This window comes from Anabas testudineus, chromosome 2 (genome assembly GCF_900324465.2).
Source record: "Anabas testudineus chromosome 2, fAnaTes1.2, whole genome shotgun sequence".
Classification (NCBI taxonomy): Eukaryota; Metazoa; Chordata; class Actinopteri; order Anabantiformes; family Anabantidae; genus Anabas; species Anabas testudineus.
Window position 1 is genome coordinate 32,441,799 of NC_046611.1, and position 23,721 is coordinate 32,465,519.

Consider the following 23,721-nt stretch of genomic DNA (forward strand, 5'->3'; position numbering starts at 1 on the left):
CATCTTTTTACTGTATAGTTCACTCTTCAAAGAAGGAAAACAGAAAAACGAATATAAATGTCCACATTTGTTAAGAGGTTCTTAGAAGAAGCTAAATGACAGACAGTTCCACTCTTTCCATCTTTCCACTCATCATTCCATCTCATTTAGATATGCTGATCAGCCAGGAAAGCATGGGGAAAATTCAATTCAATTCAATTCAGTTTTATTTGTATGGCACCAATTCACAACAGAAGTTATCTCAAGGCACTTTACAGTGTTTAAGGTTTAAGACCTTACAGAGAATAATTATACAAAAACGATATAGAGAAAACCCAACAATCCCATTTGAGCAAGCTTTAGGCAACAGTGGAGAGGAAAAACTCCCTTTAGAGGAAGAAACCTCCAGCAGAACCAGGCTCATAGTGGGCGGCCATCTGCCTCGACCGTTTGGGGTGAGTGGAAAGAGAAGAGAGAAAAGAACATCAGGCAATAAGACAACAACAAGCAGCAAGAACATTGGGCAGGTGAACTGGATTCTGGAGATGTACAGCTCCAGGCCGAGGATACCTGCAGAAAAGTACAGAGAGAGGGAGACAGAGAGGAGGAAACACAACTAAAAGAGAGAGAAGACACAAAGTTAATGACATGCAATGGTGGTATTTGCATTGATACAGGAGAAAGGAGAGAGGAGAGGAGTTCAGTGTATCAGTAGAGGTCCCCCAGCAGACTAAGCTATATCAGCATAACTAAGAGATGGTTCAGAGTCACCTGATCCATCTCTAACTATAAACTTTATAAAAAAGGAAAGTTTTAAGTCTAGTCTTAAATGTGGAGAGGGTGTCTGCCTCCAGAACCAGAACTGGGAGCTGGTTCCACAGGAGAACCACAAGTAAACCTGCAGTCTGAGAAGGTAGAGTTCTGCTTGGAAGATAAGGAACTATGAGGTCTTTAAGATAAGATGGAGCCTGATTATTAAGGGATTTATAAGTGAGGAGAAGAATTTTAAATATAATTCTGGACTTTACAGGGAGCCAATGGTCTCTCCATCTCTGTCCATTGGGACAGGATGCTCCTAATTTTAACAATATTTCTCAAGTGAAAAAAGGCAGTTCTAGAGATTTCTTTTATGTATTAAGTGAAGAATCGCAAGGCCCTACAGCAGATAGTGAGGACAGCTGAGAAGATCATTGGAGTCTCTCTCCCCTCCATCACGGACATTTACACAACACGCTGCATCCGCAAAGCTACCTGCATTGTGGACGACCCCACCCACCCCTCACACCCAATCTTCACACTTCTGCCATCAGGGAAGAGGTTCCGGAGCATCCGGGCCCTCACAACCAGACTGTTGAACAGCTTCTTCCCTCAAGCCATCAGGCTCCTCAACACACACACACAAAAAAACTGAACTGAGCACACACATACACACACACACACACACACACACTGGATTTGACATGTCCAACTTGCTTTTCTTGCACATCATTTCCACCATTGTTTTTATAGTACCTCAGATGTAAATTGTACATTTCAGCTACTGGTCGCTGCTGTTTTGTGTTTTGTGTTCTGTTTTTGCACTGTCTTCAGATGTCTGTCTGCACTTTCTCTTTGTGTTATTGCACTGTTTGCACTAGGTTGCACAGGATGCACTTTATGTGGCTAGGACCTCAGCCCCATGTTCTGTCTTCTTAATGTCTTATGTAGCACCATGGTTCTGGAGAAACGTTGTCTCATGCAGCACTAAGATCTAACATGACGAGTATAGAGAGTAGTCCATTGTCTGATGCTAATAGAAGATCATTAGTGACCTTTACCAGTGCTGTTTCTGTACTATGATGTACTCTAAATCCTGACTGGAAATCTTCATACAAGTTATTGCTGCGCAGGTGGTCATACAATTGCTTAAACTACCTTTTCAAGAATTTTAGAGAAAAAGGACAGATTGGATATTGGTCTATAATTCACTACAACCCCTGAGTCCAGAGTAGGCTTTTTGAGTAGGGGCTTGATGTAAAATGTAATGCTGCTATGATTAACAACACCACTAAGGCATTCTTCCTCAGGTTTCACAAATTGAACAAGCACACACAGACAGCATCTGCCATACTGTACATACAGAACTTTATTAGTGAGAGATGTTTCAGGGAGTGTCCAAGCTATGCTTTTAGGTTGTCTACTCTCTGCCACTAGATGGTGGCAGAACCAAACCAAAGGGGAAACATTTTCATCAACAGAGCACTTCATTGTACTCCATGGTTTGTCCACATGGCAAAATTTGTTTTTACTCCCTCCATAATCTGATATTGTGTGATCTGAATGGCAATGGTTAAAGCAATTTGACAGTTGTAAATGTTTTTTTTCCTGTTATTATCCTTTTGGGCCTTGTAAATAGTTCCACCTGTTTCCATTTTTGCAGTGTTCTTTTTATCCTTCAGAAGCTCTATGAAAGGAAATATAGATCCTTCTTCAGATCTGGAAATATGTGTTTTTTTCCTTGATTGCAACTAAATGCAAACAACTGACATTACAGTTCAACAAACCCCTTTTCAATCCTCCTCTTTCAGTTGTCTTCGCTTAAAGACATAGCATGTGATGTTTTAAAAATATACTTCAAAACACCTCATAACTCCTATCCTCTCCTCTCCTCTAGCCATTCAAATGCCACTGTTGCACGTCATTAACTGTTGTGTTTTCTCTCTCGTAGTTGTGTTTACTCTTCTTTTTCTATAGGAGCTGTATATTTCCTGAGTGCAGTTGCTGGCCCTACTAACATGACCAAACTGGTTTTTCCTGCTTGCTGTTGCTTTTTTGTTGTTGTTGTGTACTGTTCTTTTAGCTCTCCTCTTTCCACTCACCCCAACCAGTAGAGGCAGATGGCCATGGCTGAGTCTGGTTCTGCGTGAGGTTTCTTTCGTTAAAGGGAGTTTTTTCCACTTTCTCCTAGTGCTTGCTTAAGTGGGGTTATTGGGTTTTCTATGTATATTCTATATTCTAATTCAGTATACAGTTATATTTTGTAAGGTCTTAAACCTTAAACAATATAAAGTTCCTTGAGATGAAATCTGTTGTGATTTGGCACTATATAAATAAAACTGAATTGAGTCGAATATTCTCTAATTGTTTGTCCAAAAGGCTCCACTGAGGCCTTCAGCTGAAGTCAAATCATAGAACAATGGCATTTTTTTCACATTTGTTACGTTGAGCCATTTAGGCTTGTTTGATACTTGACCTCTGTGTGTGCTCCTTTCCACAATATCAACATCATTGTGAAAGGCACTGGTAATAGCTTGTCTCAACTACTACAATGTCTCACGGGGTTACTGGTATGCACTATAAAACCCCATCATATGATCTACGAAAGTGGAATGAGCTACCAACCCCTGCATGCTTAGCAGCCTCGCTCTCGGTTTTCCAAAAATCTGCTCAAAACAGAACTCTTCCACAATTTTCTCTGCATTTCCCAGAGCACTTTACTTTGGTGTTTTTCTTCTTGGCTTAGATATTTTGCTTGCCTTGAACTTCAGTTGTAAGTTACTTTTTATAAATTCATCTGCCAAATAACTACATGTAAATGTAGATGTTTGTACACACATAGGGCTTACTGTCCACTCAGATGTTGTCATAGAACTTGAGTGAGTGTGTGGCTGACATCCTCTAGACATTGAGAGGGGTCCCTGTTCCCAATCAGTTCATTTACAGCAGTCATATAAAACGGTTACAGTTGACTTTCTCGAGAAAGTTCATTTCCTATCCTGGTTACTGTCATCGGGGTAAGGGATCAGAGAAACCCGATTTCCTGAGGTAGATTTCTCCTGGAGTACGTGGATTACTCTGCCATCTAAACGCATAACCATGTTTCTAATTGACTTTCTGCAAGAGCGCATGTGCATAACAAAGGCTCCACAGACTCACCACTCTACTACTATCAGCTAAGAAGTGCTGCTGAATGAAAGGAGATATCATTACACAGAGCGATACAATCTTGTCTTCTCAAGTCTGCCTGAAATTAAAATATAACGAAAACCAACACAAAGTTCCTTGTAGACATCTGAATAATCCACTTTCACTGTTCATTTCTTTCTCTCCATACAGCTGAAAGCTGTAGACCACGCTCCAAAAATCAGCCCTGGGCAGAGGAGAAATCAGATTACTCTTTTTCTGCATATATACTCTGATTTCCATAACAAGGTTTCTTGAGTGCATGTGAATGTAAATGCATTCCCCTGTTACCCGAGAAACCTGGTTTCGCTCAGTAACCTGGTTACCTGAGTCCAGATAAACACAAGACTCAGTTTGACCTAGGGGCCTGTTGAGTTTTCTGGTGGCCTTTCAAAAGATGCTACAGTGTCTTTTGTTTTTACAAAGCTGGGACCGGGTCCCTCCAGTTCCCAAGGTGTTCAGGATTTTGTGGTGGGATAGTTCTGTGTGTCTCTTTGTCTGTGTGTGTGACAGCTACTGACTCACTGAATAAGTTAGGATTCCATAACAAACACTGCAATATCTGTGCACACATCATATTGTCTGAAAGACTCACACATGCTTGTGACCATTTTGCCATTTGACAAGTAGGCATTAAAATCTTGTTTTCATTCAGGACACCATGGCATAAGACCTGTCTTCAGATTCAGCTAGTCTACAGAGTAATCAACAGAGAACCCCACTACTGCGACACACTACTGCCATTTTCCACAGTCTGTGGGGAAACGGGAAACAGCCTTTAGGAGCCATGCCTGCCTTGGCCTCAGAAGCCAGCCACGAGCCAGGTATGGATCCTTCAACGTTAAGTACAATCTGTAAAGAATTTCTGCATAAAACAACTAAGTCTTTAAGTTGGCCTCAGTCTTTTTCTATTTTCTTTCTCTGTGTGTGTGTGTGTGTGTGTGTGTGTGTGTGAGGGTGTGATGTCAGACTGAGGAGCATTTCAAGCTTGTCAATGCCAGAATTGCTGCCAAATATGACCACGTCCCTCAGGGACCTCCTTTTCCTCCTTCTCCTCCTCCTCCTTAGTCTTGCTTAATGGCTGGTTACGTCATCACACACCAACTTGCACATGTAGAGGACCAATATGTATGAAAGGACTAAACAGAAATTTTAAGTACCGCTCTGATGAATAAAGATTATGTGTGTTACTGCGTCCAGACTTTTAACAGAATTATTGTACCCCCCGTCATCTTGGAAATTCATGCAGACAAAGTAGAAAGCCATATTGTCAATTATGATTAAAGTCATTTCGGGCAATTATTAGGGAAGGACTCGGGTTTCCAAATAAAGCGTATATATACTCCTTTGGCCCATCTCTTCTGGTTGCCCTTTGATGTTCTGTGCAGAAGTTTTGTGTGCATGTGAATTGTGAATGTTATGTTACGGATTTCAAGGCTGGGTGAATTTAGAAATACTAAGATGTATTATGGTACCAAAGTTTACACAGAACTATCTTCATTCATCATAGTATTACACTTGGTATCATAATAATGTTGTTGATTTATTAGGTAAAGATCAAGATCATCAAGTCATCTGAACAGGTAAGCATTGAGCTCGAGCTAAGGTTAGCTAACTTTAATGTATCAAAGCTACCAGTAGAGATGGTATTTTAAGTATTAATACTCTGTGGTGCTCGTCACATGCTGTATGTATTTGCAACATCCTCAATCTGGCAATTTGGTTGAACTTTGAGTCTAAGGAGGAGGGGTGGGGTTAGACAATGCTATTCAGTATTTTGAATTTACACTGCAGTACCACTTTTAAATGTCTGATGTCAGTCTTACATATTTAATAATAATAACAATAATAATAGCTTTATTTATAGAGCACTTATCAAAATAGAGTACAAAGCGTACAATAAATCAGACAATAATTAAAATAAAATAAAGTCAGACAATTTTAAGGATAAAAAAGATGGTTAAAAATTGACAGCACAAGCATCTCACATACAATCAAAAATGGCAGTTTGGTAAAAATGCGTTTTAAGATGATACTTAAAAGATGACACTGAGTCAGAAAGCCTGATTTTCGTCAGGCAGATCATTCCAGAGTTTTGGAGCCATGACGGAAAAGGCTCTTTCTCCCTTTGATCTTAACCTGGACCTTGGTACAGATAGAGGTCTACTACCTGAGGATCTCAGGTGGCGTGGAGGATTATATGAAATTAAAAGACCTAAGAGCTTTAAATGTAATCAATACAATCTTAAAATTACCTCTATAATGAACTGGTAGCCAATGCAGGGCGGCAAGAATAGGTGATAAATGGCTAAATCTCCCTGTTATAGTCAAAAGTCATGCAACTTAGTTCTGGACAATTTGAAATAGTTTTAAGTCCTTTTGGTGAAGACCAGAGAAAAGGCTGTTCCAATATTCGAATAATCGTCTCTGCATAACTAAAAGTTAACATATATCTAATTTTACCTATATTCCCATGGTGATAAAAACATGACTGGACCTTAGTTGTGTGTCATTTATTAAACTTGGATTACTATTGAGAAGAATCCACATACACAACTATAGAGAACTCAGCTTAGCACGGTCAATGGGTGTGATAGGTAGATACAACTGTGTGTCATCAGCGTAACAGTGGAATGAAATATTATGTCTGTGTATAACATCTCAGAGGGGAAGCATGTATAATGAGAATAATAATGGACCAAGTATTGAGGCCTGGGGCACAATATATTGAGTAACTGAGAGGGAAGATGTAAAGTTGTCATTAGACATACAAGACTTCCTATTAGTCAAATATAATGCAAACCAAAGTAATGTTGTGCTAGATAGACCCACCCAGTGCTTTAATCTAGCAGAACTGCATGATCAATGGTGTCGAAGGCAGCACTTAAATCCAACAACACTAGGATAGAACATTTACCAGCAGCATCACCAATTAAAAGGTTGTTTATGCCTCATAGAAGGGCTGTCTCTGTGCTGTAATTTTTACAGAAACCAGACTGGAACTTTTAAAAAATATTATTTTTATTCACAGTTTTTACGACAACAAGCATTGGTTAGAGTTTTTTTTGAGAATCTTTGTTAATAGGGTAATTTGGAGATGGGGCAATAACTGTCAGGTAAATCAGGTCCAGGTTTCTTTAACATAACAACAACCTTTAAATAATCAAGGACACAGCCAGTACACAGTGATCTGTTGAATATAGAGAGCAAATGTGGTTGTAAACATTTAATAAAAACTTATTTGAAATAAAATCACACAGACTAGATGTCGCATTCTGGTAAATTATGGTAAGTACCTCTGACAGCGTAATGGGCATCCATGGACTTCAGATATGGATAAGTCACTTCCAAGAATGAAGGATTTTGAATGATCCCACATCTTATTGACTCTACTTTAGAGACAAAGCGTGACTGGAACTTTTTGCAGTCAGTAACAGAAGGTACAGAGTACCAACACTTCCATGGAAGCCAATCCTAGTGGACACTGAGTGAGAGGCAGAGAACACCTTGGACATGTCACCAGTCTATAATATGGCTAGGGTGGAGGCATTGTTGGGAAGTTCTGTGAAGGAATTAGATAACTGGAAGTAATAATTTTTATATTATTTATTTGTTAAATGCAGCTACACTTCTGAAAACCTGCACATCAGCTACAGCAGGATCCTCTATGTAGCTACAATCCAGCAAAAATTCACATAGACAAACAATATCTGCTGCCAATGTTTGTGTGTGTGCAGTGGCTGCCAATAATGACAGTACGGCATCAACAACTTTACTTTATTTTCTTTACCTGTCCAGCTACAGAGAGGAAGAAACACAAAGTTAATGAAATGACATGCAATGGTAGCATGAGTGGATAGAGGAGAGGAGCTTAGTGTGCCAAGGAAGGTATCCGAAGCAAGCTAAGCTTAGAGCCCACAAATTTATGCTCCAGGTTTGGTTATACTCCTCACCTGGCCTGAATAGGCTCGTTAGGTGAAACAATGGAGGGGAAATTGTGAAGGATGTAATACTCACACCTCTGCCAACCCCTCCTATCCCCTAAGGTGGGTGGTTGGGTGTGTCCAACCTGGTGCAGGTGTGAATTGGGAGCTTTCTGGGGCTTGATGAAAGGGCAGCATGATAAATATGAGACAGGTTCTGTCTAAGGCATACACCTCTGTTGAGTGAGGGAGAGTTGATTTGCACATGCAAGGTTTCCTTCACACCTCTCTCAAACCACGTTGGTGAAGATTCTCAGCCATCTCCAGGTGACTGGAGTCTCAAACCTTCAAACTTCATTGTCCTCGAAAGAGTGTCCCAAGATGACGTGTAGCAGCTGTTTGGTTTCTCCAATGTACAGCTCAGAGCATTCTTCACTGCACTCGACCGCATACACTATTTTGCTCTTCTTGTCTTTTGGAGTCTGATCTTTGTGGTGAACGAGTCTCTGCTTGAGTGTGTTGGTGGGTTTGAAATAGACATGTATGCTGTCTTTCTTCAATTAAGCTTCTGTGGAAGTGGGGATGTTTTGCGCTCGATGGTTCAGGGTCCTGATTACTCCTAGCTTGCGTTATAGTGAATTATGTGAGTCAAACAAAAGGTACTGGGCAGTGTTGTTTTCTGTAAATCTCTATATCCTGTCTGCCATCTGTCCCAATGATGATTGCACAGTCCGGGAAAGCCAACCGGTGTCTTTAGTGTCCTCCCTGGTGAATTTGATAGTATGTGGTCTGTGAAGACCTGTACCTCCTAGATCTTGATCTTCACCCAGATGTCATCCACATATCTGAACCAATGGGTTGGTGTCATCCCCGGGAAGGAGTTGAGAGCTTTCTTCACCACTTCTTCTATATATAAGTTGGCTATAATGGCTGACACAGCCATGTTTCTGTCATCTCTGTAAGTAAGGTAGGTGTTCACTTGACATTTCTACACCAATGGAAGCTCAGTGCCTGCAGATGAGGACTTTTCTTTGCCTACCTTTCATGAAGTAATTGCTGCTGAGAGTTAAGCAGGGATTAGGCTCAACAGAGCTATGTGTTTAAGAAACCTGGGGTTGTTCCTATGTGTCTCTAATGATGAATGATTTGAGGTTCTTTTTTCTATATTATATATAAATGGTCTTTTCAGGCTTGGCAAGAATTATCTAAATAAGTGGAACGCTTACTGACATACAACATCTGGTTTATACTGTTGAGTGGTCAATAAGACACCTGGGGAGAGAATGGGTGTTTGCTCCTTGTAGTCCCATTTCCTCCCTGCTTCTGCACTTACAGTATGTGATTGCAGTCATGCAGTAGACTGGTTCATTTGTGGGGGGGTAGGTAGACTACTATTTATACCATATTTGATACATGAGTTTTTGAAACCTCTAAGTCATCAACAAAATCACTACTTTGTCTTTTGTATACAATCTAAAATGTGTTCTATTATCTCTGCACTGCATCAAGTAGAGTGATAATATTTAGGTAGAGAAATCTTTGCCAGTTTTAGAATTAATTGGCAAGGTTATTGTTACTAATATTTCAGTATGAGTATACAATGTTTTGAAGCAACTTATAATTAATATATATTTTTTACATTTTTTTCTTAATGTTTTAATGGTGTAATAATAGATTTAAGACTTTTCTAAAAACTCTTAGCAGTGACTGACTGCAAGTCTGCATGTTTTTGCGGAAAGTGATAGATGAAGCATTTCAGCCATCTTATTTATTTCATTTCTGAACACCTGTTTGAGAAGGTGATAGCTGGATAATAATACTGTGTAAAGCAGATATTCCTATGCTGAATCCTTCTGATTGCTTTATTCCTACCACATACTCATATTCCAGTGGGCAAATGAATACAGACAAACAAATCTCTGAACAAATATGTTGAGTTATACATTTTTTTTCCTTTTTTTTTTTAAATCAAGGCTAACAGTACATTTTCCATTCTGATTTCAAGAGTCAAACATCTGGCCTTGGCCAGTTTCAGCTTGTGGGAGACACTTGGGAAGGTTGGGGTAGGATGTGCTGCTTCAAACCATTTGTTGTGATCCCTAGCCAGTTGCTGGCTCTGTACTACGGTAATATATAGTACACATGGAAACACAACGATTTGTTGCTACTGGAAGAACTCTGTTCCCATTTACATCAGAACTTAACATTAAGGGTGCAACTGAGAGAGATAATTATTTGAATAGTGCAGCATAGTTGTATAGTGTTTCGCACTCCGAGTAGAAGAGCCTATGTTAAAATCTACAGGTCTTCTCTTGCCTTTTTTGTGTAGTTTATATGTTCTCCCAATGTTTGCATGGATTTCCCCTGGTACTCTAGCTTCCCCCAACCATTCAAAGACATGCAGTTGCAGTTAGGGGTTAGTGTTAATTAATTACTCTAAATTGCCCATAGGAATGATTGGTTGTCTGTTTCTATATATCGGCCCTGTGATAGACTGGTGACCTGTCCAGATTGACCTCTGCCTCTCGCCCATGACAGCTGGAATATGCTCCAGCACTCCCGTTACCCTTGAGAGGAAAAGTGGTTAGGATAATGGATGGATGGATTTGTTTGAATATGAAGAATTATTTGTGTGATCAAAATAAAGACTTTCAGGTGGTATTGGTACGTCTCTTTCTGATACTTCTGATACTTCTTTAGGACTTGTTAGAAATAGGTAGCTGGCTATGACTTTAGACAGAGCATGATGGCATTTTGCATGCTGTTCCACAGTAAACAAAGTTGTAAGTTCATCTGGATCTAACCAGCTTCTTACAACTTCTGTGTTTTGTCATCATCTTCATCATCAAGACTCTGAGAGGGGATGAGGTAGATGTGCACTGTAACTTTGACTAAGTAAGTACCAAGTTCTCTTCATTCTGTTGCAGGTAGTTCCACCAAAATCTTAATTGTGTTTGTGATGTGATTGTTGATTGCATTCAGTTAGTTGCATTCAGGCCTGAGCTCCTTTCATAATGTGTTGATAACACTTTACACACTCACGTGTAAAGATATGATGAAGCATGAAAGAGAGGATCGCTGAAACCCTTGCTACTGTATGTAAAATACAGTGTGATGTTTAAAATGACTTGCAATAAAGGTCTGTGTCTGCTCTCGTGTTATTACCCTGCCACTGTGAGTACACTTTGGGTGGCTCAGTGGAGAACATCCTGTTTATTCTCCTGGTTTCAACTTCTCTTCAGCCGTGTTAGCCTTTGCTTGGCAGTCTCCAACGCCTCAGGTATGGTCATGTTACTGTACCCTTAAGTACGTCATTCTTCTTCATGATGCCTTTCTCTAATTCTGATAGTTGGATAACTTCTCTCCGTGTTGCCTTGATCTTAGCCTCCAACCGTTTCCATGGAGGATACTGCACCTTATGGCTTGTGTTGATCTTAAAGCCAAGTACCTCAAGGGTCAAAGTTGCTGTGCTGTATTTCAGCTGATTGGTCTCAGTGATGGTCATAGTAGGTATTGTCTGTAGTGCTGCATTCACATCTTCTAGCAGACTTTCAGAAGGTACTTATTCCACTTATTCTTGGTAACCGGCCTCGAGGGCTCCAGGTGTCCATCTTAGCCATTAGCCAAAGGTCTGAAATTCAAAATTACCTCTAAATAAATAGCAGATGATTTAATGTGGCAGAAGACACTCTGTCTGCCCAGTAGCACCACATGACATGAACTAGCAGCTGGAGTGTGTAGTGTAGTGGTAAGATCTGTGAGATATGCTTACCCATGCTAAGGGGTTACCCCAGCAAGACCTCCTTGCACTTAACCTGCTTTTGCCTCATGCTCTTTTAGGTCGATTTGGATAAAAGCGTCTGCCAAATGACTAAATGTAAATGTAAACTAAACTGCTTGCTCTAACCCAGTTCTAACCCAGTTCCCCAGTCCAACAGTTCAGTGAGTCAGTCATTCACCCAGCCAATGACGTCAACCATTGTTTTCAATCAGTCATTCTCAGCTATGAATTACTCCAGTTGTGTTTTTTTTTCTTCTCTCCTTCCTCTTTTGCACTCTGTACTTTGATGAAAGTCTCTGAGAGCTGGCCAAGCTGTTCAACTTTGTTTTGACATTTCAATGGTTCCACCATTAATGTGTTTAGAGTTTCTTCACTTGATCAGTGACCTCTAATGTATACACTAGTTTAGGAAATCATGGCCATGCTGAAAACCAGAACAAATGAGTATGCTACTACTCCATCACCTACTGGTTTTGTGTTCTTTCCTTCTGAGTGTTTCACCTCCTCTCTGCTTAATCTTAAAAACAATCCACAGGTAATTTCTGTTTCAATTAAATTTGAAATATTCATTAATTAAATATTTATTTTATAATCTATTATATTTATTTTATAAATAAACCCCGAAAGGGAGTTCAGCAATTATTGCTCTCAGGGATTTACTAGAGTACTAAGCCGATCTATGCTGATCTATTTCTCAAAAATCAAAAATTAACTGTTTGATGATCTCCACATACACCTGGAAAAAAGCAAAGGTCTGCTGTCCTTGTAAGCTCATGATATCAGTTGGTATACATCTAAGCCTGTTCACTTTAGTCATGCCCTTGCACAAGTTTGAAGGTTACTGGAAATCCATGTATACAGTGGGTATGGAAAGTATTCAGACCCCCTTAAATTTTTCACTCTTTGTTATATTGCAGCCATATGCTAAAATCATTTAAGTTCATTTTTTTCCTCATTAATGTCAGTACCCCATATTGATACAAAAACACAGAATTGTTGACATTTTTGCAGATTTACTAAAAAAAATCGAAACATCACATGGTCATAAGTATTCAGACCCTTTGCTGTGACACACATTTTTAACTCAGGTGATGTCCATTTCTTCTAATCATCCTTGAGATGGCTCTACACCTTTATTTGAGTCCAGCTGCTGTTGATTAGGAAAGCCACACACCTGTCTATATAAGACCTTACAGCTCACAGTGCATGCATGCATGCATGCCTTTTATTGTCACTGTTCACATATACAATATGCATTATATACATGTACAATGAGATTGAAAGCATCTCACTGTTGGTGCAGCATGCTTAAATATAACATAAATAAATAACAGTTTCAACAGTAGCACCACAAAAAAGGTAGCAGTCATATGTAAATATATCAATATGAAGGTGGATAAAAAAATTGCACAGCAATTGTGAGTATAACATTCAGTGGTGCATACAAGGTGTTTTTTTTACAACTACGTTTAGTAGTTCGGATGATTCAGTGCATATGTGGCAATGATGGCTTTTGGGAAAAAGCTGTTCTTGAGTCTTTGTCCTCGTTCTGTGGCACCTGTAGCACCAGAAGAGAGAGCCGTGAGCCGCTGCGACTGTCCGTCGCGCCGCCATCTTGGATGAGGTCAAAGGAACTGCCTGAAGAGCTCAGAGACAGAATTGTGGAAAGGCACAGATCTGGCCAAGGTTACAAAAAAAATTCTGCTGCACTTAAGGTTCCTAAGAGCACAGTAGCCTCTATAATCCTTAAATGGAAGACGTTTGGGATGACCAGAACCCTTCCTAGAGCTGGCCGTCCGGCAAAACTGAGCTATCGGGGGAGAAGAGCCTTGGTGAGAGAGGTAAAGAAGAACCCAAAGACCACTGTGGCTGAGCTCCAGAGATGCAGTTGGGAGATGGGAAAAAGTTGGAGAAAGTCAACCATCACTGCAGCCCTCCACCAGTCGGGGCTTTATGGCAGAGTGGCCCAATGGAAGCCTCTCCTCAGTGCAAGACACATGAAAGCCTGCATGGAGTTTGCTAAAAACACCTGAAGGACTCCAAGATGGTGAGAAATAAGATTCTCTGGTCTGATAAGACCAAGATAGAACTTTTTAGCCTTAATTCTAAGAGGTATGTGTGGAGAAAACCAGGCACTGCTCATCACCTGTCCAATACACTCTCAACAGTGAAGCATGGTGGTGGCAGCATCATGCTGTGGGGGTGTTTTTCAGCTGGACGACTGGTTGCAATCGAGGGAAAGATGAATGTGGCCAATTACAGGGATATCCTGGACAAATACCTTCTCCAGAGTGCTCAGGACCTCAGACTGGGCAGAAGGTTCACCTTCCAACAAGACAATGACCCTAAGCACACAGCTAAAATAACGAAGGAGTGGCTTCACAACAACTCCGTGACTGTTCTTGAATGGCCCAGCTAGAGCCCTGAGCTGCAAGGAGAAATGGCAGAAACTTGTTGCATCTTTCCCAAAAAGACTCATGACTGTATTAGAGCAAAAGGGTGCTTCTACTAAATACTGAGCAAAGGGTCTGAATACTTATGACCATGTGATAGGTCAGATTTTCTTTTTTAATAAATCAGCAAAAATGTCAACAATTCTGTGATTTTCTGTCAATATGGGGTGCTGTGTCTACATTAATGAGGAAAAAATAAACTTAAACGATTTTAGCAAATGGCTGCAATATAACAAAGAGTGAAAAATTTAGGGGGGTCTGAATACTTTCCGTACCCACTGTATATCCAGTAAATGAGTAGAGTGGCAACCTGTCTGCAGCCTTTGTCCTGCACATGTAAAAAGCTTTTTTTGTAAAAAGCTAATTAGAAACCCAGCTAGATATAATACATGGCTTTCTAATCAGAGTTAACTGGGAGAAATATACCTGGGGAAATCAGGTTTCTCTAATCTCCTACCCCGGTTACGGTAAGCAGGTTTCTCATTTACATGACAGTTAAGAAATCAGCTTACTCCTTCCTTTGACAGCTGGGTAATGTGTAATAAAATGTGAAATAATTATATAAAGCCATATATATTATATGAACTTTTGCACATATATATATATACAATGCTGCTCAAAAGTTTTAGGCAGGGGTGAAAAAATGCTGTAAACAAAGAATGCTTTCAGAAATATAAATGATGAACTTATGGCAGCATCAATTCTTATAGGCACAGTTGCACAAAGTCAGGGGTTTTGTAGGATTATAGTCAGGTGTATGATCAACCTATTATACCAAACAGGTTCTAATGATCATCAATGTCACACGTTGGTTGAAACCTAGTCATGAACTGAAACAGAAACAGCTGTGTGGGAAGCTTAAAACTGTGTGAGGAACAACCGAACTCTGCTACCAAGGTGAGGTTGCGAAAGACAGTTTCATGTCATGGCAAGATTGAGCACAGCAACAAGACACAAGGTAGTTATACTGCATCAACAAGGTCTCTCCCAGACAAAAATATTAGAGCACACTGGGGTTTCATGATGTGCTGTTCAATCTCTTTTGAAGAAGCACAAAGAAACGGGCCATGTTGAGGATCGTAGAGGCAGTGGTTGGCCAAGGAAACTTAATGCAGCAGATGAAAGAAACATCGAGCTTATTACCCTTCGAAATCGGAAGATGTCCAGCAGTGCCATCAGCTCAGAACTGGCAGAGACCAGTGGGACCCAGGTATACCCATCTACTGTCCGGAGAAGTTTGGCCAGAAGTGGTCTTTATGGAAGAGTTGCAGCCAAAAAGCCATACCCCCGATGTGGGAACAAGGCCAAGTGACAGTATGGACGAAAACATAGGAACTGGGGTGCAGAAGAATGGCATCAGGTGCTTTGGACTGATGAGTCAAAATTTGAAATATTTGGCTGTGGCAGAGGGCTGTTTGTTCGTCGAAGGGCTGGAGAGCAGTATAATGAGTGTCTGCAGGCATGATGGAAGTTCCTTGAACGTTTGGGGCTGCATTTCTGCAAATAGAGTTGGAGTTGTTCAGAATTAATGGTGTTCTCAATACTGAGAAATACAGGCAGATACTTATCCATCATGCAATACCATCAGGGAAGCATATGATTGGCCCCAAATTTATTCTGCAGCAGGACAACGACCCCAAACATACAGCGAAAGTCATTAAGAACTGTCTTCACTGTAAAGAAGAACAAGAAGTACTGAAAGTGATGGCATGGCCCCCACAGAGCCCTGATCTCAACATCATCGAGTGTGTCCTGGATTACATGAAGAGACAGAAGGATGTGAGAAAGCCACACAGAAGATCTGTGGTTAGTTCTCCAAGATGTTTGGAGCAACCTACCAGCCGAGTTCTTTCAAAAACTATGTGCAAGTGTACCTAGAAGAATTGCTGCTGTTTTGAAGGCAAAGGGTGGTCACACCAAATATTGATTTTATTTAGATTTCTCTTTTGTTCATTCACTGCATTTTGTTCATGAAAAGGTTTAACACTTCAATTTCTGAAAGCATTCTATGTTTACAGCATTTTTTCACACCTGCCTAAAACCTTTTCACAGTACTGCATGATTATATATGTATATGTCAACACATGCATAAAGTGGCTATGTCTCCTGACTGCATTTGTTTGTGTATACAATATGTGTTCCTGCACATGCATCCCTTTTCTTTAATGCAGTATTATGTAAATCTTGAATACATGGATATCTCATCGTACATCTTACATGCAAGATGTATACTATTCTTTCTAAATGTATGTGTATATGTGACCATGCATGGATACATTCATACTGACCCTGTTTCATCTGACACTTGTTCAGGTCTGTGGGAGCTGCTGGCAGGTCTGCCCTCCCAGTTGCAGCCCCATGTCAGCTGCCCAGAAGACAACAACTTCCTGCAAAATATGTTTGGGGAGAGAAACCTCTGCTCGCTGGTTAAGGTAAAACAAAAAACAAAATGTCTATAGTGTTGAATGTATGTGTAAGATCTCACATAATGGGTATAGGGACAAGGTGCATTGTCTGAAGCTAAGAGAATATTGTTAGTGAAGTCAATGCAGCTGCGAGGTTAAAGGTATAGTTGGCTCAACAGAGGTATGACTCTTTGTCAGCCTGGATACAGTGCTGAAAAGAAACCTGGGATTGGGCTTTTTTAGATATTATTTTTAAAACTGTCTTTCCAGACAGGAAGATTCCTCTAAATTCTAGAGTTTTGGGATAATGCTGCCTCTATTTTTAAATGAAGGTTGGTGTACAGACGTCACAGTGTTGAAGAAATTCTGCAGCCCTCACTTAGAGTGTTTTTTATCTACTGCCATCCCTTTTATTCACCGTGGGAGTTTGCCTCGTTTGTTCTGGTCAGGGTTCTGGAGAGGCCTGCGGCACATCACCAACTACAGGAAACCATCTCCACACCCTGAGGCTAGCAAACGCCTGGCAGACGACCTGAACAACTTTTACTGCTGGTTTGAAAAGAACCACCTCACACCTCCTGGCCACACAATAGGCTTACCTGCCCCCCCCCCCCAACATTCACACCCTCCCATCTTCAGACCCCCTACCTGCACTAAAGATCTATGAAGAAGATGTCTGTTGCCTCCTTCAAAGGCAGAAAATCAGAAAGGCTATGGGACCCGACGGTGTGTCCCCAGCCTGTCTGAAAGTCTGCGCTGACCAGCTGGCGCCGATCTTCACTCAGATCTTCAACCATTCTCTGCAGCTGTGTACAGTGCTCAACTGCTTCAGACAGTCCACCATCGTGCTGCTTCCTAAGCAGTCAATCATCACCAGCCTGAACGACTACATACCTGTCCCCCTGACTTCTGTGGTCATGAAGGCATTTGAGAGGCTGGTGATGAACCACCTGAAGGACATCACAGACCCCCTGCTGGACCCCCTGCAGTTCGCCTATAGGAAAAACGGGTCAGCTGATGATGCAGTAAACCTAGGACGTATGCAGTATGCAGACGACATGACTGTTATTGGACTGATCCGGGACAGTGATTAGTCTGCATACAGGCAGGAGGTGGAGCAGCTGGTCCAGTGGTGTAGTCAGAACCAGCTGGAGCTCAACATGCTCAAGACTGTGGAGATGACAGTGGACTTTAGGAAGAACCGCCTGTCTCCCCTCCCCCTCACCATTCACTATACCACAGTATCTACCGTGAACTCATTTGGGTTCCTAGGTTCCATAATCTCCCAGGACATGAAGTGGTCCTCCCACATAGAAACAGTCCACAAAAAGTCTCACCAGAGGCTGTTCCTGAGACAGCTCAGGAAGTTCAATCTGCCCCAGGAGCTGCTGTCCATGTTCTATACCGTCATCATCCAGTCCTCTGCACCTCCATCACTGTGTGGTTTGGTTCAGCCAGCAAGCAGGACAGGCACAGACTGCAGCGAGTGATCCGGTCAGCAGAGAAGATCATTGGGACTGAGCTTCCTTCCATCCAACACCTGTACCGGTCCAGACTCAGAAATCGCGCTGTCAGTATCACTGCTGACCCCACACACCCTGCACACAAACTGTGCAAGCTCCTCCCCTCTGGCAGGTGCCACAGAGCTATAGCCACCAGACACAGAGTCAGCTTCTTCCCCCAAGCTGTGTCTGAGCTGAACTGTCCAATCCCATAAAGCAAGGACTCAGCAATAACCCCATGTGATATAGTGTGCTGTATATTATGTAAATAATTGCAACTAAGCATGTAAATAATTAATGTTTCATGCAACCAGAGGGTACAAAAGACAGTCAGACCACATCCAATTCCTTGCTTGTCCTGTGCAAACTTGGCCAATAAAGCTGATTCTGAAGGATGTGATGCTCATACCTCTGCCAACCCCTCTTATCCCCTAAAGTGGGTCCAACCTGGTGCAGGTCTAAATTGGGCCTCCATTTTCTCGGGAATGATGAAAGGGAAGCATTATAAACATGAGACAGGTTTTGTCTGGTGCCTCCACCTCTGAGGGCTTAATTATTTGCACATGCAAGGCTTCCCTCACACCTCTTTCAAACCACTTGTCTTCTAATGTGTCTGTCTAATGTGTGGACCTCATTGTCCTCGAAAAAATGCCCTTTGTCCTTAAGATGAGCAACTGATTCAGTTTCTGAGGTGTTACTCCTCCTGTGCTTTGCCATCCTCCTGTGTAGCGACTGGTTTCTCGAATGTACAGCTCAGAGCATTCCTCCTGGACCACATACACTAAATTGCTCATCTTGTGTTGGGGGGTGAACGAGTCTCTGAATGAGTGTGTTGGTGGGTTTGAACTAAAGAGGAATGCTGCTTTTCTAAAAATGCTTTTCAGCTTCTCCAAAACCCCAGCCACGTAAGGCATGACCAAGTTTTTGCTTTGGACCTGGGACTGGTTATTCCATTGTTCTTTTTCTGCAACAGGATGCTTTGAAGGCTGACTTGGGGTATCCACAGGTCTATGTGTCAAGCAAAAGGTACTGATCAGTGTGGGTGGGTTTTCTGTAAATCTCTACGCCCAGTCTGCCGTCTGTCCAAATGATGACTGCACAGACCAGGAAGGCCACCGGTGTCTTTAGTGTCCTCCTTGGTGAATTTGATGTTTTGATTTCTGTGGTTTTAATCTTGGCCAAGAGAGAAGTACATAAACAGCACACAAGGCTCTCTCAGTGTAGTTCTAATGTTAATGGCCACATACATTCCTCCATATAGCTTAATGACATCCAAGCCTACAACTCATTTCTGATTAGCTATACTCAGTTACATTATTATTATGTACATTATATATTATTGTATTATTTGACTTATTATTATTTATTATTATTTGTTACTTATTATTATTATTATTATGTTACTTATTTATTATGTATATTATATTGTTACATGTCAATGTCTAATTATTATATTATGTTACATTTTTTTTATTGTTTTATTATTATTTTGTTATAGTTAGCATGTTTTATTTATTATTTTATTATTATTATATTCACAATTTTATTCATTATTACAATTATTATTATTATTCTTATTAAGTTATATCTATTATTATTTTATTATTCCATTATTATATTCTTATATTATTATTCAATGTATTAGTATTATTATAATACCAATTCAATCAGTTTATTGATATAGCACCAATTAAAACAGAAGTTATCCAGGCACTCAGTACAGACTTACAGAAATCCCAAAAATCCCATTTGAGCAAGCTTTAGGCAACAGTGGAGAGGAAAAACTCAACTATTTGGGGTGAGTGGAAAGAGAAGAGAGAAAAGAACAGCAGGCAATAAGACAACAACAAGCAGCAAGAACATTGGGCAGGTCAACTGGATTCTGGAGATGTACAGTTCCAGGCCGAGGATACCTGCAGAAAAGTACAGAGAGAGGGAGACAGAGAGGAGGAAACAACTACAGGAGAGAGAAGACACAAAGTTAATGACATGCAATGGTGGCATTTACATTGATATAGGAGAAAGGAGAGGAGTTTATCAAGAGTTCCCCCAGCAGACTAACCTATATCAGCATAACTAAGAGATAGTTCAGAGTCACCTGATCCATCTCTATACTAACTATAAGCTTTATAAAAAAGGAAAGTTTTAAATCTAGTCTTAAATGTAGAGAGGGTGTCTCGCTCCAGAACCTGAACTGGGAGCTGGTTCCACAGGAGAGGGGCTTGATGAATTACAATAGTCCAGTCTGGAAGTAACAAATGCATGGACTAGTTTTTCAGCATCACATAGTTTGTCTGAGATTTTAAGGTTCAAATAAAATAACCTCTGTCTTGTCTGAATTTAGGAGAAGGAAATTGGAGGACATCCAGGCCTTTATGTCTTAAGCATGCTTGAAGTTTGACTAATTGATTAGTTTCTCCTGGTTTCATAGATAAGTATATCTGGGTATCATCTGCATAACAATGGAAATTTATAGAGTGTTTCCTAATAATATTGCTTAAGGGGGACATATGTAAAGTGAAAAGAATCGGTCCAAGCACAGATCCCTGTGGGTTGCACACCATAGCTAACTTTGGTGTGCATGGAAGATTCATCATTAACATGTACAAACTGAAAACTGATAGATATGATTTAAACCACTCTAAAAACCAGACAGCACTAAGATCTAACATGACAAGTATAGAGAGTAGTCCATTGTCTGATGCCAATAGAAGATTGTTAGTGACCTTTACCAGTGCTGTTTCTGTGCTATGATGTACTCTGAATCCTGAAATCTTCTTACAAGTTATTGCTGCGCAGGTGGTCATACAATTGCTTAGAAACTACCTTTTCAAGAATTTTAGAGATAAAGGGCAGATTGGATATTGGTCTATAATTTACTAAAACCCTTGAGTCCAGAGTAGGCTTTTTGAGTAGGGGCTCGACTACAGCAACCTTAAAAGCCCGTGGTACGTAGCCTATTTGTTAAGATAGATTGATCTGATCTAGTATGGACATGCTGATCAAAGGTAAGACATCTTTGAGGAGTCTAGTCGGGATGGGATCTAAAAGACATGTTGATGGTTTAGAGGAATTAATTACTGAAATTAATTCAGAATGATCTACGGGGAGGAAGCAGTTTAAGTACTGTCCATGCTGTATGCAGGGAGGATCTGCATAATGGTCAGATAAAAGAGGGTTTTGGGGAAAAACTATTAACTGATCAATTTCCACACCGTATGTCAGAATAAGATCAAGGTGTGATTAAAACAGTGAGAGGGTTTATTTACATTTTGGGTAAAACCAATGGAGTCTAATAGTGAATTAAATGCAGTGCTGAGGCAGTTATCATCAACATCTACATGGATATTAAAGTCACCCACTATAATGACTTTATCTGCACTAAGAACTAAATCAGATAGAAAGTCTGAGAATTCAGGTAAAACTGAGTGTAAGGGACCGGAGGACGGTACACAATAACAAATAGGACTGTTTTTTGATTTTTCCAGTTAGAATCAGTGAGGCTCTCAAATGAATTCAAACTATGTTTAGGTCTGGGGTTCATTAACAAACTTGAGTGGAAGATTGCTGCTACTCCTCCACCCCGACCTGTTTTTCTAGGAACATGATAATTAAAATGACTTGAAGGGGTTGACTCATTTTTTCATGAATTAAGGGAAGGGGACAAGGCAGACATGAACTGAGAATAGGATTTATTAGAGAAAACTACCAAAACCGGGAAACTAAGGGGGGTGTCAACAGACACTACAAAAACCAGTCAGAAACACGAGGACAAAGTAAAAACATAAAACTACAAAAATGGTGGAAGTAACAAACCAGGAACCAAAGTACAAACGAAAACCGCTGCTCAATGGCAGGAAAACACTCACATAAAACCAGGGAATAATGTCCAAAGTTCAGAGTAGGGCAAAGTCCAGAGAATTCAGGGAGGAAAGCAGACGGGACTGAGGAGGACGAGCAGGAGCAGGCCTGAGAGCAAGCAGGTTTTAGCAGGCAGGGGAAAGACGCTGGAAACAGGTTGAGCACTGGCTGGTAACTGGTTCGGGAACAACGACGATCCGACATGGGGAAAAGGACTGAGGAGAGTTTTTGTAGATTGAGGGAAACTCAGGTGGAGCCAATATGCAGGTGATTACAGGGAGCAGAGGGAGAGAAGTGGCTGGTGGGAGGAGTCCAGAGGGAGAGGGAGAGGGGAAAATCCAAGGCTGGCCGGGGCCAGGCTGAAACCGTGACACATTCAGACTGACATTTTCATCCTGCTGCAGCCAGTGTATGTGCAAGTGTATGTGTGCTGATCAATGCTTCCGTTCTTCTGTCTCAACTCAAATTTTTTTTAGAGGAGGTTGACGCTGAGTATTCAGGTTGTCGACTTTTCACCTTCAGCTGACTTCCCTTGTGGGATGCGCTGACGACCATCAGCACACCAAATTGTGGCAAATTCTGCAGCCATAGTGAGATCAATAAAGAATCACAAACCCAATCTGTCTATCCTCAGACTGAAGACACTACTTGGATGAGTGAAATGTTTCAACCTTACAAGAAGGAAATCCAGTTGCCATGAATCAACTTCCAGATACCTTTACTTGGATGACTGAGAATCTTCTCCAACAACAAGAAATTAGGGAAGAGAGTCAGGTTTTTTATTGTTTCCTGACCTTATGTATGTGGCAATGCATGTATTGATATACAGGAACACTTTCTCACTGCAATACCAACCAACCAACTATGCCAATGGCAAAAAGGTGTGCGTGCACTTGCGTGTCAAGTCACTTTTTCTATTTTAGTAGAAAAAAGTACACCCAATACAGTACAGTTACTGCAGGTATGGAATGGAGTGCAGGCATTTATGATCAAACAATTTCAGCACATCAAAGAATCACATTGTTCAGCAGTAAGTGCCCGTTCTACTTTTACTACTTTACTTTTTTTACTCCTTTTATTTCAATGGAGGAGAACTTGAACTGCTTTTTGCGTCTCTTAGAATAAACACAGAGGTATAAGCGGAACCTGCACCACTCTAGAGAAGCACAACTATGTGTTTCCTCTGGTCTCAACTTGGTACTGTGATGTGAACCAGCCTGTCAACTAGTGAGCCAAATAGACAGCTAAGTAGACTTTGAATCACTCAGAAGTAGAGAACAACCTTCTCCTCTTACACCAGAGACCCGTACTCAGATGCAACATTCAAATGAACATGTCTAACATCAATGGCACACCATTAATAAAGCCTTAATTGCTCCTTTCCTTTAAATCTCCACCACCAGATCTCCAGAGATTTCAACTTTTAGTCCACAAGGTTGAGAAGGGGATACTTAGAGAATGGCTAAACAGCAGAAAGAAAACACACACATCATGTTAATCTGACGGGCTCAGCATCTACTCAGATTGCTCATATGGAAACACTCAGGCCTCACCTGGGTAATTATAGAGCATTAGTCAGTCTGTCTGGAGGGAGAAACAAGGACCATAGGAGGAAGTTTCAGATATGGAAAAAGAGACAAGAAACAATTTGTCTCATTTTGCACACTTTTCATCAGTACAATATTAGAGCTGACATGAGATGTACGTAAGTACTGGTCTGTATAGTCATATAGATAGTTACTTGTGTGCTTTCTATAAATTCTACTACACAGTCTGTTCTACTGCCTCAAAAGTTTTGACTTTCCACTCCACAAAAAGAAAAACAAACAAATAAACACAAGAAATATAATACAATATTTAAGTTCTACCTGCTTT

The 23,721-nt window shown here is 40.7% G+C and overlaps 1 protein-coding gene across 2 annotated transcripts in view; it reads left to right on the forward strand.

The window, feature by feature from the left end:
- The window catches only part of mpp7a (membrane protein, palmitoylated 7a (MAGUK p55 subfamily member 7)), a 117,631-nt gene that overhangs the window by 17,222 nt on the left and 76,688 nt on the right, over positions 1-23,721 (forward strand). For both annotated transcript variants that reach the window (XM_026364451.1, XM_026364452.1), the window contains exons 2-3: positions 4,577-4,745; positions 16,392-16,510. In XM_026364451.1, coding sequence (XP_026220236.1) covers positions 4,709-4,745; positions 16,392-16,510 — 156 coding nt within the window. In that variant the 5' untranslated portion in view covers positions 4,577-4,708. The remainder of the gene's footprint in view (positions 1-4,576; positions 4,746-16,391; positions 16,511-23,721) is intronic.